Source organism: Phyllobates terribilis, unplaced genomic scaffold (genome assembly GCF_046119375.1).
Source record: "Phyllobates terribilis strain yellow unplaced genomic scaffold, ASM4611937v1 Scaffold_2__4_contigs__length_985480577, whole genome shotgun sequence".
NCBI classification, from domain to species: Eukaryota; Metazoa; Chordata; class Amphibia; order Anura; family Dendrobatidae; genus Phyllobates; species Phyllobates terribilis.
Genome location: NW_027362762.1, coordinates 58873576 through 58887910, shown reverse-complemented (window position 1 = coordinate 58887910; position 14335 = coordinate 58873576). Strand labels below are relative to the sequence as shown.

The 14335-nt window shown below is 46.9% G+C and overlaps 1 protein-coding gene and 1 long non-coding RNA gene across 2 annotated transcripts in view; one reads left to right on the top strand and one right to left on the bottom strand.

Moving 5' to 3' along the window:
* The window catches only part of EED (embryonic ectoderm development), a 33294-nt gene extending 28234 nt beyond the window's left edge, over positions 1-5060 (bottom strand). The window contains exon 1 of the mRNA XM_073662010.1: positions 4889-5060. Coding sequence (XP_073518111.1) covers positions 4889-4993 — 105 coding nt within the window. The 5' untranslated portion in view covers positions 4994-5060. The remainder of the gene's footprint in view (positions 1-4888) is intronic.
* On the top strand, positions 4953-8287 carry LOC141192486 (uncharacterized). The gene is made up of 3 exons (XR_012265885.1): positions 4953-5128; positions 5689-5786; positions 7645-8287. It is a non-coding gene; the product is annotated as an uncharacterized lncRNA (long non-coding RNA).
* The last annotated feature ends 6048 nt before the right edge of the window (positions 8288-14335 follow it).

Sequence of the window (14335 nt, the reverse complement as noted above, 5' to 3'; positions counted from 1 at the left end):
ATCCCTCCAGCCAGCCAGCCATCCCTCCAGCCAGCCAGCCATCCCTCCAGCCAGCCAGCCAGCCCTCCAGCCAGCCAGCCCTCCAGCCAGCCAGCCAGCCCTCCAGCCAGCCAGCCAGCCCTCCAGCCAGCCAGCCAGCCCTCCAGCCAGCCAGCCAGCCCTCCAGCCAGCCAGCCCTCCAGCCAGCCAGCCATCCCTCCAGCCAGCCAGCCATCCCTCCAGCCAGCCAGCCAGCCATCCCTCCAGCCAGCCAGCCAGCCATCCCGCCAGCCAGCCATCCCTCCAGCCAGCCAGCCATCCCTCCAGCCAGCCAGCCATCCATCCCTCCAGCCAGCCAGCCAGCCATCCCTCCAGCCAGCCAGCCAGCCATCCCTCCAGCCAGCCAGCCATCCCTCCAGCCAGCCAGCCAGCCATCCCTCCAGCCAGCCAGCCAGCCCTCCAGCCAGCCAGCCAGCTATCCCACTATCTATCCCACTATCTATCCATCTATCCCACCATCTATCCCACCATCTATCCCACCATCTATCCCACCATCTATCCCACCATCTATCCCACCATCTATCCCACCATCTATCCCACCATCTATCCCACCATCTATCCCACCATCTATCCCGCCATCTATCCCGCTATCTATCCCACTATCTATCCATCTATCTATCCCACTATCTATCCATCTATCTATCCCACTATCTATCCATCTATCTATCCCACTATCTATCCATCTATCTATCCCACTATCTATCCCACTATCTATCCCACTATCTATCCATCTATCTATCCCACTATCTATCCATCTATCTATCCCACTATCTATCCATCTATCCCACTATCTATCCATCTATCCCACTATCTATCCATCTATCCCACTATCTATCCATCTATCCCACTATCTATCCATCTATCCCACTATCTATCCATCTATCCCACTATCTATCCATCTATCCCACTATCTATCCATCTATCCCACTATCTATCCATCTATCCCTCCATCCATCTATCCCACTATCTATCCATCCCTCCATCCATCCCTCCATGCCACCATCCCTCCATGCCACCATCCCTCCATGCCACCATCCCTCCATGCCACCATCCCTCCATGCCACCATCCCTCCATGCCACCATCCCTCCATGCCACCATCCCTCCATGCCACCATCCCTCCATGCCACCATCCCTCCATGCCACCATCCCTCCATGCCACCATCCCTCCATGCCACCATCCCTCCATGCCACCATCCCTCCATGCCACCATCCCTCCATGCCACCATCCCTCCATGCCACCATCCCTCCATGCCACCATCCCTCCATGCCACCATCCCTCCATGCCACCATCCCTCCATGCCACCATCCCTCCATGCCACCATCCCTCCATGCCACCATCCCTCCATGCCACCATCCCTCCCTCCCTCCATCTATCTCACTATCCATCCATCCCTCCATCTATCTCACTATCCTTCCATCCCTCCATCTATCTCACTATCCTTCCATCTATCTCACTATCTATCCATTCCTCCATCTATCTCACTATCTATCCATTCCTCCATCTATCTCACTATCTATCCATTCCTCCATCTATCTCACTATCTATCCATTCCTCCATCTATCTCACTATCTATCCATTCCTCCATCTATCTCACTATCTATCTATCCCTCTATGACTATCTATCAATTTAAATATAAGCAATATATGTGGGAGTCGGAGTCGTGGAGTCGGTGTAAGGGAAATTGAGGAGTAGGAGTCGCAGGTTTGGCTTACTGACTCCACAGCCCTGCTTGAAACTATTTAAAGAAACAAAACTGAAATAAAAGAAATGAATTCACGATTGATCTTATCTGCACTACTGCAACTCTCTACTGATCGGTCTACCTCTTACAAAACTCTCCCCTCTCCAATCTGTCGTAAATGCAGCAGCCGGGATCATATTCCTCGCCAACCGCTACACCGATGCCTCCACCCTGTGCCAGCCATTGCACTGGTTACCCATCCGCTACAGAGGTCAATACACACATCTCTCTCACCCACAAAGAGCTCCATGCTTCAGCGCCCCCTACATCTCCTCCCTCGTCTCAGTCTACCACCCTACCTGTGCCCTCCGTTCTGCTGATGACTTAAGGCTGTGTGCCCACTATGCGTTTTTTAGGCAATTCCACTGCAGAAACGCTTAAAAAACGCTTGGTAGAAGGTCTGCCATGTTCCTCAATTATAATCCGCATGTGCTGTGCACAAGCTGCAGAAATTTCCACTGCAGATTATCATTGCCGAGAAATCCGCAGCACTACCAAGTATTCTGCGGAATCGCGGCGTTTTCGCCGTCATTGACTTGCATTGGAAAGCTTAATATCCGCATCACTGGATATGTACATGCGGATGTTATGCAGTTCAATGCGCGGATGGTACCCGGGTCTGGAGAAGAGGAGACTCTCATCCAACCCAGGTACCATGGTACCCGCAAGTTAAAAAACTAATTATAAAGTAAAAAATAAAAAAAATATTCATACTCGCCTCTCCGGCGGCCCCCGATCTACTCCCGGCCAAGTTCGCTCTCCTCGCCGGCCCGCGGTGTACTGGAAGGGCCTGTGGTGACGTCATTTAGTCAGCTGATGGTCACGCGACTGCTGACATCAGCGGTCAGGTGATGGTCACGTGACCAACAGCGGTCAGGTGATGGTCACGTGACCATCAGCTGACTAAATTATGTCACCGCAGGCCCTTCCAGTACACCACGGGACGCTGAGGAGAGGATGCGGCCAAGAGGAGACCGGGGACCGCCGGAGAGGTGAATATAAGGTTTTTTATTTTTTTACTTTAATTCTTTTTTTTTTTTTTTTTTTTACTTTAGATGCAACATTTGATAGTAGAATTTTCCACTAAGTTGGTCACACAATATAAATCCATGCCAGTTGCATGGATTTATATTGTGTGACCAACTTTTCAAGTCCTTTTCCAAGTGATGCTCAAAATCACTTGAAAAAAAAAAAGCATGCATAAAAGTATGAAAAAACGCATGTAAAATCCACATGCATTTTTTATGCCAAGGAGATGCAGAAATGCTCAGGAAATTTCTGCATCGTGGGCACATAGTCTTACAGAGATGCACAGCTCCATCAATGAAATAGTGTCCACAGCCGGGTACTGCACATCCGCCCCCTATTGATTTGAATAGCTGATGGATGCACCGGCACGTTCTCCTAACCGCCCCTCCCCCCAGACCCGAAGAACTACAAGCACCGGCACGTTCTCCTAACCGCCCCTCCCTCCAGACGCGAAGAACTACAAGCACCGGCACGTTCTCCTAACCGCCCCTCCCCCCAGACCCGAAGAACTACAAGCTCCGGCACGTTCTCCTAACCGCCGCTCCCCCCAGACCCGAAGAACTACAAGCACCGGCACGTTCTCCTAACCGCCCCTCCCCCCAGACCCGAAGAACTACAAGCTCCGGCACGTTCTCCTAACCGCCGCTCCCCCCAGACCCGAAGAACTACAAGCTCCGGCACGTTCTCCTAACCGCCGCTCCCCCCAGACCCGAAGAACTACAAGCTCCGGCACGTTCTCCTAACCGCCGCTCCCCCCAGACCCGAAGAACTACAAGCTCCGGCACGTTCTCCTAACCGCCGCTCCCCCCAGACCCGAAGAACTACAAGCTCCGGCACGTTCTCCTAACCGCCGCTCCCCCCAGACCCGAAGAAGTACAAGCACCGGCACGTTCTCCTAACCGCCGCTCCCCCCAGACCCGAAGAAGTACAAGCACCGGCACGTTCTCCTAACCGCCGCTCCCCCCAGACCCGAAGAACTACAAACACCGGCACATTCTCCTAACCGCCCCTCCCCCCCAGACCCGAGGAACTACAAGCACCGGCACGTTCTCCTAACCGCCCCTCCCTCCAGACGCGAAGAACTACAAGCACCGGCACGTTCTCCTAACCGCCCCTCCCCCCAGACCCGAAGAACTACAAGCTCCGGCACGTTCTCCTAACCGCCGCTCCCCCCAGACCCGAAGAACTACAAGCTCCGGCACGTTCTCCTAACCGCCGCTCCCCCCAGACCCGAAGAACTACAAGCTCCGGCACGTTCTCCTAACCGCCGCTCCCCCCAGACCCGAAGAAGTACAAGCACCGGCACGTTCTCCTAACCGCCGCTCCCCCCAGACCCGAAGAAGTACAAGCACCGGCACGTTCTCCTAACCGCCGCTCCCCCCAGACCCGAAGAAGTACAAGCACCGGCACGTTCTCCTAACCGCCGCTCCCCCCAGACCCGAAGAACTACAAACACCGGCACATTCTCCTAACCGCCCCTCCCCCCCAGACCCGAGGAACTACAAGCACCGGCACGTTCTCCTAACCGCCCCTACCCCCAGACCCGAGGAACTACAAGCACCAGTACGTTCTAACTGCCCCTCCCCCCAGGCCCGAAGAACTACAAGCACTAGCACGTTCTCCTAACTGCCCCTCCCCCTGACCAGAGGAACTACAAGCACCAGTACGTTCTAACTGCTCCTCCCCCAGACCCAAGGAACTACAAGCATTAGCACGTTCTCCTAACTGCCCCTCCCCCAGACCCGAGGAACTACAAGCACCAGCACGTTCTCCTAACTGCCCCTCCCCCCTAACCAGAGGAACTACAAGTACCAGCACGTTCTCCTAACTGCCCCCCTCCCCCAGAACCGAAGAACTACAAGCACCAGCAGCATGCCCTTCCCCCCCAGCACTATAAGTTTCAGCAGTTCTAAACAAGCTGAGGAATAACATCTCCCCCGCAGGGACCTGGCTGCCCCGGACACTCATGAGCTCGGTTACCGGGAGACATTTTTATTTTTTTACACTAAAAAGCACCAGTACCCCTGCAGCCGGCTGCCGCCTCCTCCCGCACCTGCCCCGCCCGTCTCCTCTTACGTTTTCATCCCCGGAGAGCTCCGGGTTACTGTTCTCATCGCTGCTCAGCTTCTGCTTCTTGGCCGGCATCTCGTTTCCCGCCGCACGACCGGAAGCGTCAGACATCTTCCAGCGCCTCGGCGTGACGTCACTAGGACGCGACGGCGCCCGCTTGGAGCACGTGACAGCCCCCCCCTGGAGCCAGCCGCCAGTCGCGGCGAGTGCGCATGCGTCAGCATCAAACCTGCTTCGTCCAAATGTGTGAGTGACCTCCCTGCTCTCCCGGGTCTGATGTGGGGAGTTCAAAGTGCAGGGGTGACATTTTTGGGGGATAAACTTGACCTTTTAGACCCTTTTTACTATTTTTTTGGTGGGGGACCAAACAATTTTTTTTTAATTGAAGGCACTCCGCCATTCTTTTTCGGGTTTTCTTCTAAATGACCTTTAAAACGTCGTGCATATATATATATATATATATATATATATATATATATATATATATATTAGTTGCTGAAAAAAATCCAAAAATCAGAATAAAAAAAAAAGTCAATTAATTTCCGAGACTCGTAACTTGTAACTTGTTTTTACATTTTTTTTTTTTACAGTTTTTGGTTTTCTTGGCATACTTTTTATGGCAGTTTTGGACCAAAAAATGCAGTTTTAATATTTAAAAAAATATATACCTATTTATGCGTTAATTATTGTTCGGCCGGGGGTGGTTGAGTATGGACATTTTTTCCTAACTTTAATTTTTAATAACTTGACATTTTTTCCTAACTTTAATTTTTAATAACTTGACTTTTTTTCCATTTATTTTACAGAATTTTTTGAGACAAGCTTTAAAAAAAAAAAAAAAAAATGTCCGACAATAAAAACATAGAAGATGATGCGATAGTGTCCAGCCAGGCCTGAAGATCAGGTAAGGGGACTATACAGAGATTGAAGGGCGCCTCTTACTGCTACATCGGGAGGAGACAGTTGCTGCTGTTGACCACTGGCCTGGTATCCTGCTCTTATCAACACCCATAGGCGCATGTTCGCACCTACTGTATGGAGCAGACTCAGGAGCTGAGCCCGCACTATACTGCTGGCACCGAGAGTGGAACTAGCTTCTGTCAAAAGAGTTCAACTTCTAAGATTCTGCTGTCCGACATGACTGCGGCATGTAAGATGTTAAAAACCAGGAAAGGGGAGTCTCTTCCAATACACATCGCACCCATAACATTGTGGGGTGCCAATGGGTTGTCCTGGCATACAGGTCCTTGTACCGAAGACCCTCCCGTGTCTGCCACGCTGCTATACCTAAGGAGAAAGATATAAGAAAATCGTTAAATCACATAAGAAATCATAACATATTAAAGTACACGGCAATACTATAGTGCAGAGCAGTGTATAGGTGATCAGGTCACCTAAGGGGACTAATTAAAAGTAACAAATGAAAAAAAGTGTTTCCTAATTTCCCTAAAGTAGCAGAGGGGGAGAGATACTGGGACCAGGAGTGGACATATCATTGGTCCAACCAGGGGCCCATTTCTACCTCCAAAGCAGGTGCAACGTTGCATTTTAGGAGCTCTTGGGCTGCATAGGGCCCGTATATTGTTTTTACACCGGGCCCTTTTTCTGTCTGTGTCCACCAGTGACTGAGACCGTGGATCTGGTGTAGATAAATGTGTTTAATTGTAACACATTTAATGGCATCTGCTAAATTTCTTATTCTTCTTTATTGGTTAAAACCAAAAATCAGCAAACATTGATGAATGAATTAAAAGGGGTTGTCCGGCCTTAGGCGACAAGTCTGTAGTTACTCTGTGTGACGGCAGACTTGTGAATCCTTACATAACGCACACCGCGCACTCTGAGAATTTTTCAGTGTTGGCGCTCATGTGATTTGCATACTCCCGGCCACATTCCTACTAGACATGTTTGCATTGAGCAAGGCTGCACATGTCTAGTCGGCATGTATGCAAATCCCATACTTACCCCCGGAGAATTCTCAAAGTGCGTGCAATGTGAAGATTCACATGTCTGTAGTCATATAGAGTTACTGCACACTTGTAGCCTAAGAAAAGAAAACCCCTTTAATAAAACGTAACTAATCTGTAGGCTTCAGGAAAAATCTAGTTGTGAATTCTATACCCGGCCGTCTTCTTTAGATACAGGGCAACCTTGCATAAATTGGTACGCTAAGGCTAAATTCTAACAAGTAGTTTTTGATACTGCGCAAAAAAATCGCTGTCTTTAAAAAAAAAAAATGTTGAAAAAATTAAGAATTTTTTTCCTGTTTTGTTACTGGTTTCATATGAAGCCCAAACACATAGAAGTAGTAACATGGCACACACAGGGGTCTTCAGTAGGCCCCCAGCTGCCATGACAAACCATCGGCATCAGTTGTGTCTGGCAGGTGGTTGATAGCTGTCAGAACGAAGAGACCTTCCTAGCCCCTTTGTCCTTAATGGCAGTCACAATTGACAGCAGCATCAAAGAGGTTAAACTATTGCAATCAGAACCAGCTACGATCGTAGTAGTTACTCTCGGGTGCCAACTGGGCACCACAGCCAACACCCACACTATATGGAGTGGGCTCAGCTGCATAGTCTCCATGGCAAGACTGCACCTGATAGATATTATCTCATTAGGTTTTTTGGTCTATAAATTAAAAAAGTATTTTTTCCCTATTTTAATAGATGGATATTGTCAAATAGAGCACTTTTGCAATTTACTGCTTATTAAAATTTGCAGCCGTTCTTGAGATATTAACACTTTTCTTTTGTTTACAGCTCGTTGCCTTGGAGACCGACCACCGCTGCTGGTCAGCTTGTACGCACTGGGCTGAAGGTGGCCAGGCTTAGCAGAAAACACTGCACTAGCGATTTCTCCCCAGACCTCACATCCAACCTATATTACTGGGAGAGCCATGCAGACGTCCCACCCAGTCTATGTTACTGGGAGAGCCACACGGACGTCACAATCAGCCTATATTACTGGGAGAGACACATACATCACATCCAGCCTATATTACTGGGAGAGACATGCAGTGCTTACATCCAGCCTATATTACTAGGAGAGACACACAGACCTCACATCCAGTCTATACTACTGGGAGAGACACGCATACATCACATCCAGCCTCTATTACTGGGAGAGACATACAGACCTCACATCCAGCCTATATTACTGGGAGAGACACACAGACCTCACATCCAGCCTATATTACTGGGAGAGACACACATACATCACATCCAGCCTATATTACTGGGAGAGACATCCAGACCCCACAACCAGCCTATACGACTGGGAAGAGACACACAGACCTCACATCCAGCCTATATTACTGGGAGAGACACAGAGAGCTCTCATCCAGCCTACTGTGGGTATGGAACGTATTCAGACCCCTTTAAATTTTTCACTCTTTGTTTCATTGCAGCCATTTGGTAAATTCTAAAAAGTTCTTTTTTTTTCATTAAAGTACACTCTGCACTCTATCCTGACTTAAAAAAACAGAAATGTAGAAATTTTTGCAAATTTATTAAAAAGAAAAACTGAAATATCACATGGTCATAAGTATTCAGACCCTTTGCTCAGTATTGAGTAGAAGCCCCCTTTTGAGCTAGTACAGCTATGAGTCTTCTTGGGAATGATGCAACAAGTTTTTCACACCTGGATTTGGGCATCCTCTGCCATTCTTCCTTGCAGATCCTCTCCAGTTCCGTCAGGTTAGATGGTGAACGTTGGTGGACAGCCATTTTCAGGTCTCTCCAGAGATGCTCAATTGGGTTTAGGTCAGGGCTCTGGCTGGGCCAGTCAAGAATGGTCACAGAGTTGTTCTGAAGCCGCTCCTTTGTTATATTAGCTGCGTGCTTAGGGTCATTGTCTTGTTGGAAGATGAACCTTTGGCCAAGTCTGGGGTCCAGAGCACTCTGGAAGAGGTTTTCATCCAGGATATCTCTGTACTTGGCCACATTCATGTTTCCTTCAATTACAACCAGTCGTCCTGTCCCTGCAGCTGAAAAACACCCCCATAGCATGATGCTGCCACCACCATGTTTCACTGTTAGGATTGTATTGGGCAGGTGATGAGCAGTGCCTGGTTTTCTCCACACATACCGCTTAGAATTATCACCAAAAAGTTCTATCTTCGTCTCATCAGACCAGAGAATCTTATTTTTCATAGTCTGGGAGTCCTTCATGTGTTTTTGAGCAAACTCTATGCGGGCTTTCATATGTCTTGCACTGAGGAGAGGCTTCCGTCGGGGGACTCTGCCATAAAGGCCCAACTGGTGGAGGGCTGCAATGATAGTTGACTTTGTAGAACTTTCTCCCATCTCCCTACTGCATATCTGGAGCTCAGACACAGTGATCTTGAGGTTCTTCTTTACCTCTCTCACCAAGGCTCTTCTCCCACAATTGCTCAGTTTGGCTGGATGGTCAGGTCTAGGAAAACTTCTGGTGGCCCCAAACTTCTTCCATTTAAGGATTATGGAGGCCACTGTGCTCTTAGGAGCTTAGCGTAATGCAGAAATTATTTTGTAACCTTGGTCAGATCTGTGCCTTGCCACAATTCTGTCTCTGAGCTCCTTGGGCAGTTCCTTCGAGCTCATGATTCTGATTTGGTCTGACATGCGCTGTGAGGTCTTATATAGAGAGGTGTGTGCCTCTCCAAATCAAGTCCTATCAGTTTAATTAAACACAGCTGGACTCCAATGAAGGAGTAGAACCATCTCAAGGAGGATCAAAAGGAAATGGACAGCATGTGACTTAAATATGAGTGTCTGGGCAAAGGGTCTGAATACTTATGACCATGTGATATTTCAGTTTTTCTTTTTTAATAAATTTGCAAAAATTTCTACATTTCTATTTTTTTTGGTCAAGATGGGGTGCAGAGTGTACTTTAATGAGAAAAAAAGAACTTTTTAGAATTTACCAAATGGCTGCAATGAAACAAACAGTGAAAAATTTAAAGGGGTCTGAATACTTTACGTACCCACTGTATATTACTGGGAGAGACACATGGATCTGACATCCAGCCTATATTACTGGGAGAGACACACAGACATCACATCCAGCCTATATTACTGGGAGAGACACACAGCGCTCATATCCAGCCTATATTACTAGGAAAGGCACACATAGCTCACATCCAGTCTATGTTACTGGGAGAGACGCACATACCTCACATCCAGCCTATATTACTAGGAAAGGCACACATAGCTCACATCCAGCCTACATTATTGGGAGAATAATAGTAAAATCTCGGCACACCAATGGTTAGAATTTAATTGAATTTATTATTAGAGCAGTCCACATATACGTTTCGGTCCGAAAATTGGACCTTCATCAGTGTACTGCAGAAAAAAGGATCAAAAAGAGAAATTGTCGCTTATACAAATGAAAATCAAAGTACAAGTGTAACAACATAGGTCAAAATTGTGCTACAATTAGTTAAATGCATTAGCAGATTCTGTCAACAATATCAAAGCTGTACAATATATAGCCAATGAACACTTACTGAGTGTGGAATGGGGGAAGAGAAAATAGAATAGAAGAACGCTGTGTTCTTAGTGTGGACACAAGGGACAATGGTGGTTTAAGTGAAATAGCCTGAATAGTGGAAGACGCTAAGTTGGTCAGAAATACCTGGAAGATCCTGCTATACCTGGGCGCAGATGGAGTGGGAGTGATGGCATGCGGTATCCACCGCTAATGACCGGCATAGTGCTATGAGAAAACGCGCCGTGTGTAACTAGAGGGTGGGCGGGATCGGAAAGAAGCGATGGCCAATCAGCAAACGGGAGTTTGATAGACATGTTGGCCATATCCGGTAACAATACCGGAAGTGACGTTAGCGGTTACGGGGAACGCTAGTGATTGGTGGAAGTACGCGCATGCGCTAATGCGTGCGTGTCAGCCGATGGCAGAGTGCGTTCCACAGAGTAGGAAGAGGAGATAACAGCTGATCTGTGCATTCCACCTTAGGGGAGTCGTAGATGACGTGATGGGTGTGGAGGGAAGAGGCAGGAGGAGGGCGGATAATGGAATACAGGGAAATCTGAAATGGAAGGAGATAATAGTTAGTACTGATGTAGGTAGACATATTAAGAACAAAATGTTTAAGAGAGGGGGACTTCAATGATAATATCTGATGAGACAAAACACAGTAAAAAATAAAACAAAATAAGCAAATGATATGAAACAAAGCACATTTGTTTATTTTGTTTTATTTTTTACTGTGTTTTGTCTCATCAGATATTATCATTGAAGTCCTCCTCTCTTAAACATTTTGCTAACGTCACTTCCGGTATTGTTACCGGATATGGCCAACATGTCTATCAAACTCCCGTTTGCTGATTGGCCATCGCTTCTTTCCGATCCCGCCCACCCTCTAGTTACACACGGCGCGTTTTCTCATAGCACTATGCCGGTCATTAGCGGTGGATACCGCATGCCATCACTCCCACTCCATCTGCGCCCAGGTATAGCAGGATCTTCCAGGTATTTCTGACCAACTTAGCGTCTTCCACTATTCAGGCTATTTCACTTAAACCACCATTGTCCCTTGTGTCCACAGGTTCCACACTAAGAACACAGCGTTCTTCTATTCTATTTTCTCTTCCCCCATTCCATTCTTGAACAATTCACCTCCCCCACTATGCCAAAACCAGAATGAGATTTTTTTTTTCACTGAACCTTATGTAGATGCATAAAGAGACAAAAGGACAGTGAAAAAAACGCACAAAAAACGCAGCAAAACCTGAGTTTTTGATGCAGCTGATTTCCTGCCAGAGTTGGGTTTTGCTGCAGATTTGTGACCCTGAAAAAAACCAACATGTGTGAACATAGCCTAACTGTGATGCTCTGCATAGTTTGACACCTTCCTATCGTAGTTGCAATGCTGTGTCATCTGATACCTCTCTATCATAGCTGCAGTGCTCTTTCATAGCTGCGAAGCTCTCCATGTCCTGACACCTTTCTGTCATAGCTGCGATGCTCTGTGTAATCTGACACCTTTCTATCATAGCTGCGATGCTCTGCGTGCCCTGACAACTTTCTATCCTAACTGTGATGCTCTCCACAGTTTGACACCTTCCTATCATAGCTGCCCTGCTCTGTGTAATCTGACACCTTTCTATCATAGCTGCCATGCTCTTTGATGGCTGCGATGCTCTGCATGTCCTAACACCTTTTTATCATAGCTGTGATGCCCTGTGTAATCTGAAACCTTTCTGTGATAGCTGCGATGTTCTGTGTGTCCTGACACCTCTCTGATAGCTGCGATGCATTCTGATACTTTTCTATCAAAGCTGCGATGCTCTGTGTATTCTGACACCTTTCTATCATAGCTGTGATGCTCTGTGATCTGAAACCTTTCTATGATAGCTGCGATACTCTGTGTAATCTGACACCTTTCTATCATAGCTGTGATGCTCTGCGTGTCCTGACCCCTTTCTATCCTAACTGTGATGCTCTGCATAGTTTGACACCTTCCTTTCATAGCTGCGATGCTTTATGTATTCTGACAACTTTCTATCATAGCTGTGATGCTCTGTGTTACACCTTTCTATGATAGCGGCGATGCTCTGTGTGTCCTGACAACTTTCTATCATAGCTGCGATGCTCTGTGTATTCTGACACCTTTCTATCATAGCTGTGATGCTCTGTGTATTCTGACAACTTTATCATAGATGCGATGCCTCGGTGTTACACCTTTCTATCATAGTTGTGGTGCTCTGTGTGTCCTGACACCTCTCTGATACAGTAGCTGCGATGCTCTGTGTATTCTGATACCTTTCTATCAAAGCTGCGATGCTCTGTGTATTCTGACACCTTTCTATCACAGCTGCAATGCTCTGTGTATTCTGACAACTTTCTATCATAGCTGTGATGCTCTGTGTTACACCTTTCTATGATAGCCGCAATGCTCTGTATTCTGACACTTTTCTATGATAGCTGCGATGCTCTGCGTCTCCTGACCCCTTTCTATCCTAACTGTGATGCTCTGCATAGTTTGACACCTTCCTTTCATAGCTGCGATGCTCTATGTATTCTGAAAACATTCTGTCATAGCTGTGATGCTGTGTGTATTCTGACAACTTTCTATCACAGCTGCGATGCTCTGTGTTACACCTTTCTATGATAGCTGCGATGCTCTGTGTATTCTGACAACTTTCTATGATAGCTGCGATGCTCTGTGTATTCGGACACCTTTCTATCATAGCTGCGATGCTCTGTGTATTCTGACACCTTTCTATCATAGCTGTGATGCTCTTGTGTATTCTGACAACTTTCTATCACAGATGCCATGCTCTGTGTTACAACTTTCTATGATAGCTGCGATGCTCTGTGTATTCTGACACCTTTCTATCACAGCTGTGATGCTCTGTGTATTCTGACACCTTTCTATCACAGCTGTGATGCTCTGTGTATTCTGACACCTTTCTATCACAGCTGCGGTATTGTTACCGGATATGGCCAACATGTCTATCAAACTCCCGTTTGCTGATTGGCCATCGCTTCTTTCCGATCCCGCCCACCCTCTAGTTACACACGGCGCGTTTTCTCATAGCACTATGCCGGTCATTAGCGGTGGATACCGCATGCCATCACTCCCACTCCATCTGCGCCCAGGTATAGCAGGATCTTCCAGGTATTTCTGACCAACTTAGCGTCTTCCACTATTCAGGCTATTTCACTTAAACCACCATTGTCCCTTGTGTCCACAGGTTCCACACTAAGAACACAGCGTTCTTCTATTCTATTTTCTCTTCCCCCATTCCACACTCAGTAAGTGTTCATTGGCTATATATTGTACAGCTTTGATATTGTTGACAGAATCTGCTAATGCATTTAACTAATTGTAGCACAATTTTGACCTATGTTGTTACACTTGTACTTTGATTTTCATTTGTATAAGCGACAATTTCTCTTTTTGATCCTTTTTTCTGCAGTACACTGATGAAGGTCCAATTTTCGGACCGAAACGTATATGTGGACTGCTCTAATAATAAATTCAATTAAATTCTAACCATTGGTGTGCCGAGATTTTACTATTGTTACTACGGTGTTGGATCCTACTCGTGCACCCTGATCCAGTTGTGCTGCGTTCTTCTCTACACATACATTATTGGGAGAGACACATAGCTCACATCCAGCCTACATTACTGGGAGAGACACACGGATCTCACATCCAGCCTATATTACTTGGAAAGGCACACATAGCTCACATCCAGCCTATATTATTGGGAGAGATACACAGAGCTCACATCCAGCCTATATTACTGATAGAGACAGATAAGAGAAAAATCTGAAACTTTAATCAGGCAGCAATCTGCATATCAGTGGATCTGAAAATGAATAAAGGAATGAGGTTTGCAAACTGAAATTTAGTGCAATGTTACTAACTAAAAGTAGCCAACAACTTGTGAAAAAAAAATCCACATGATATAAAAGAATACGTCATTTGTGAGACCGGGA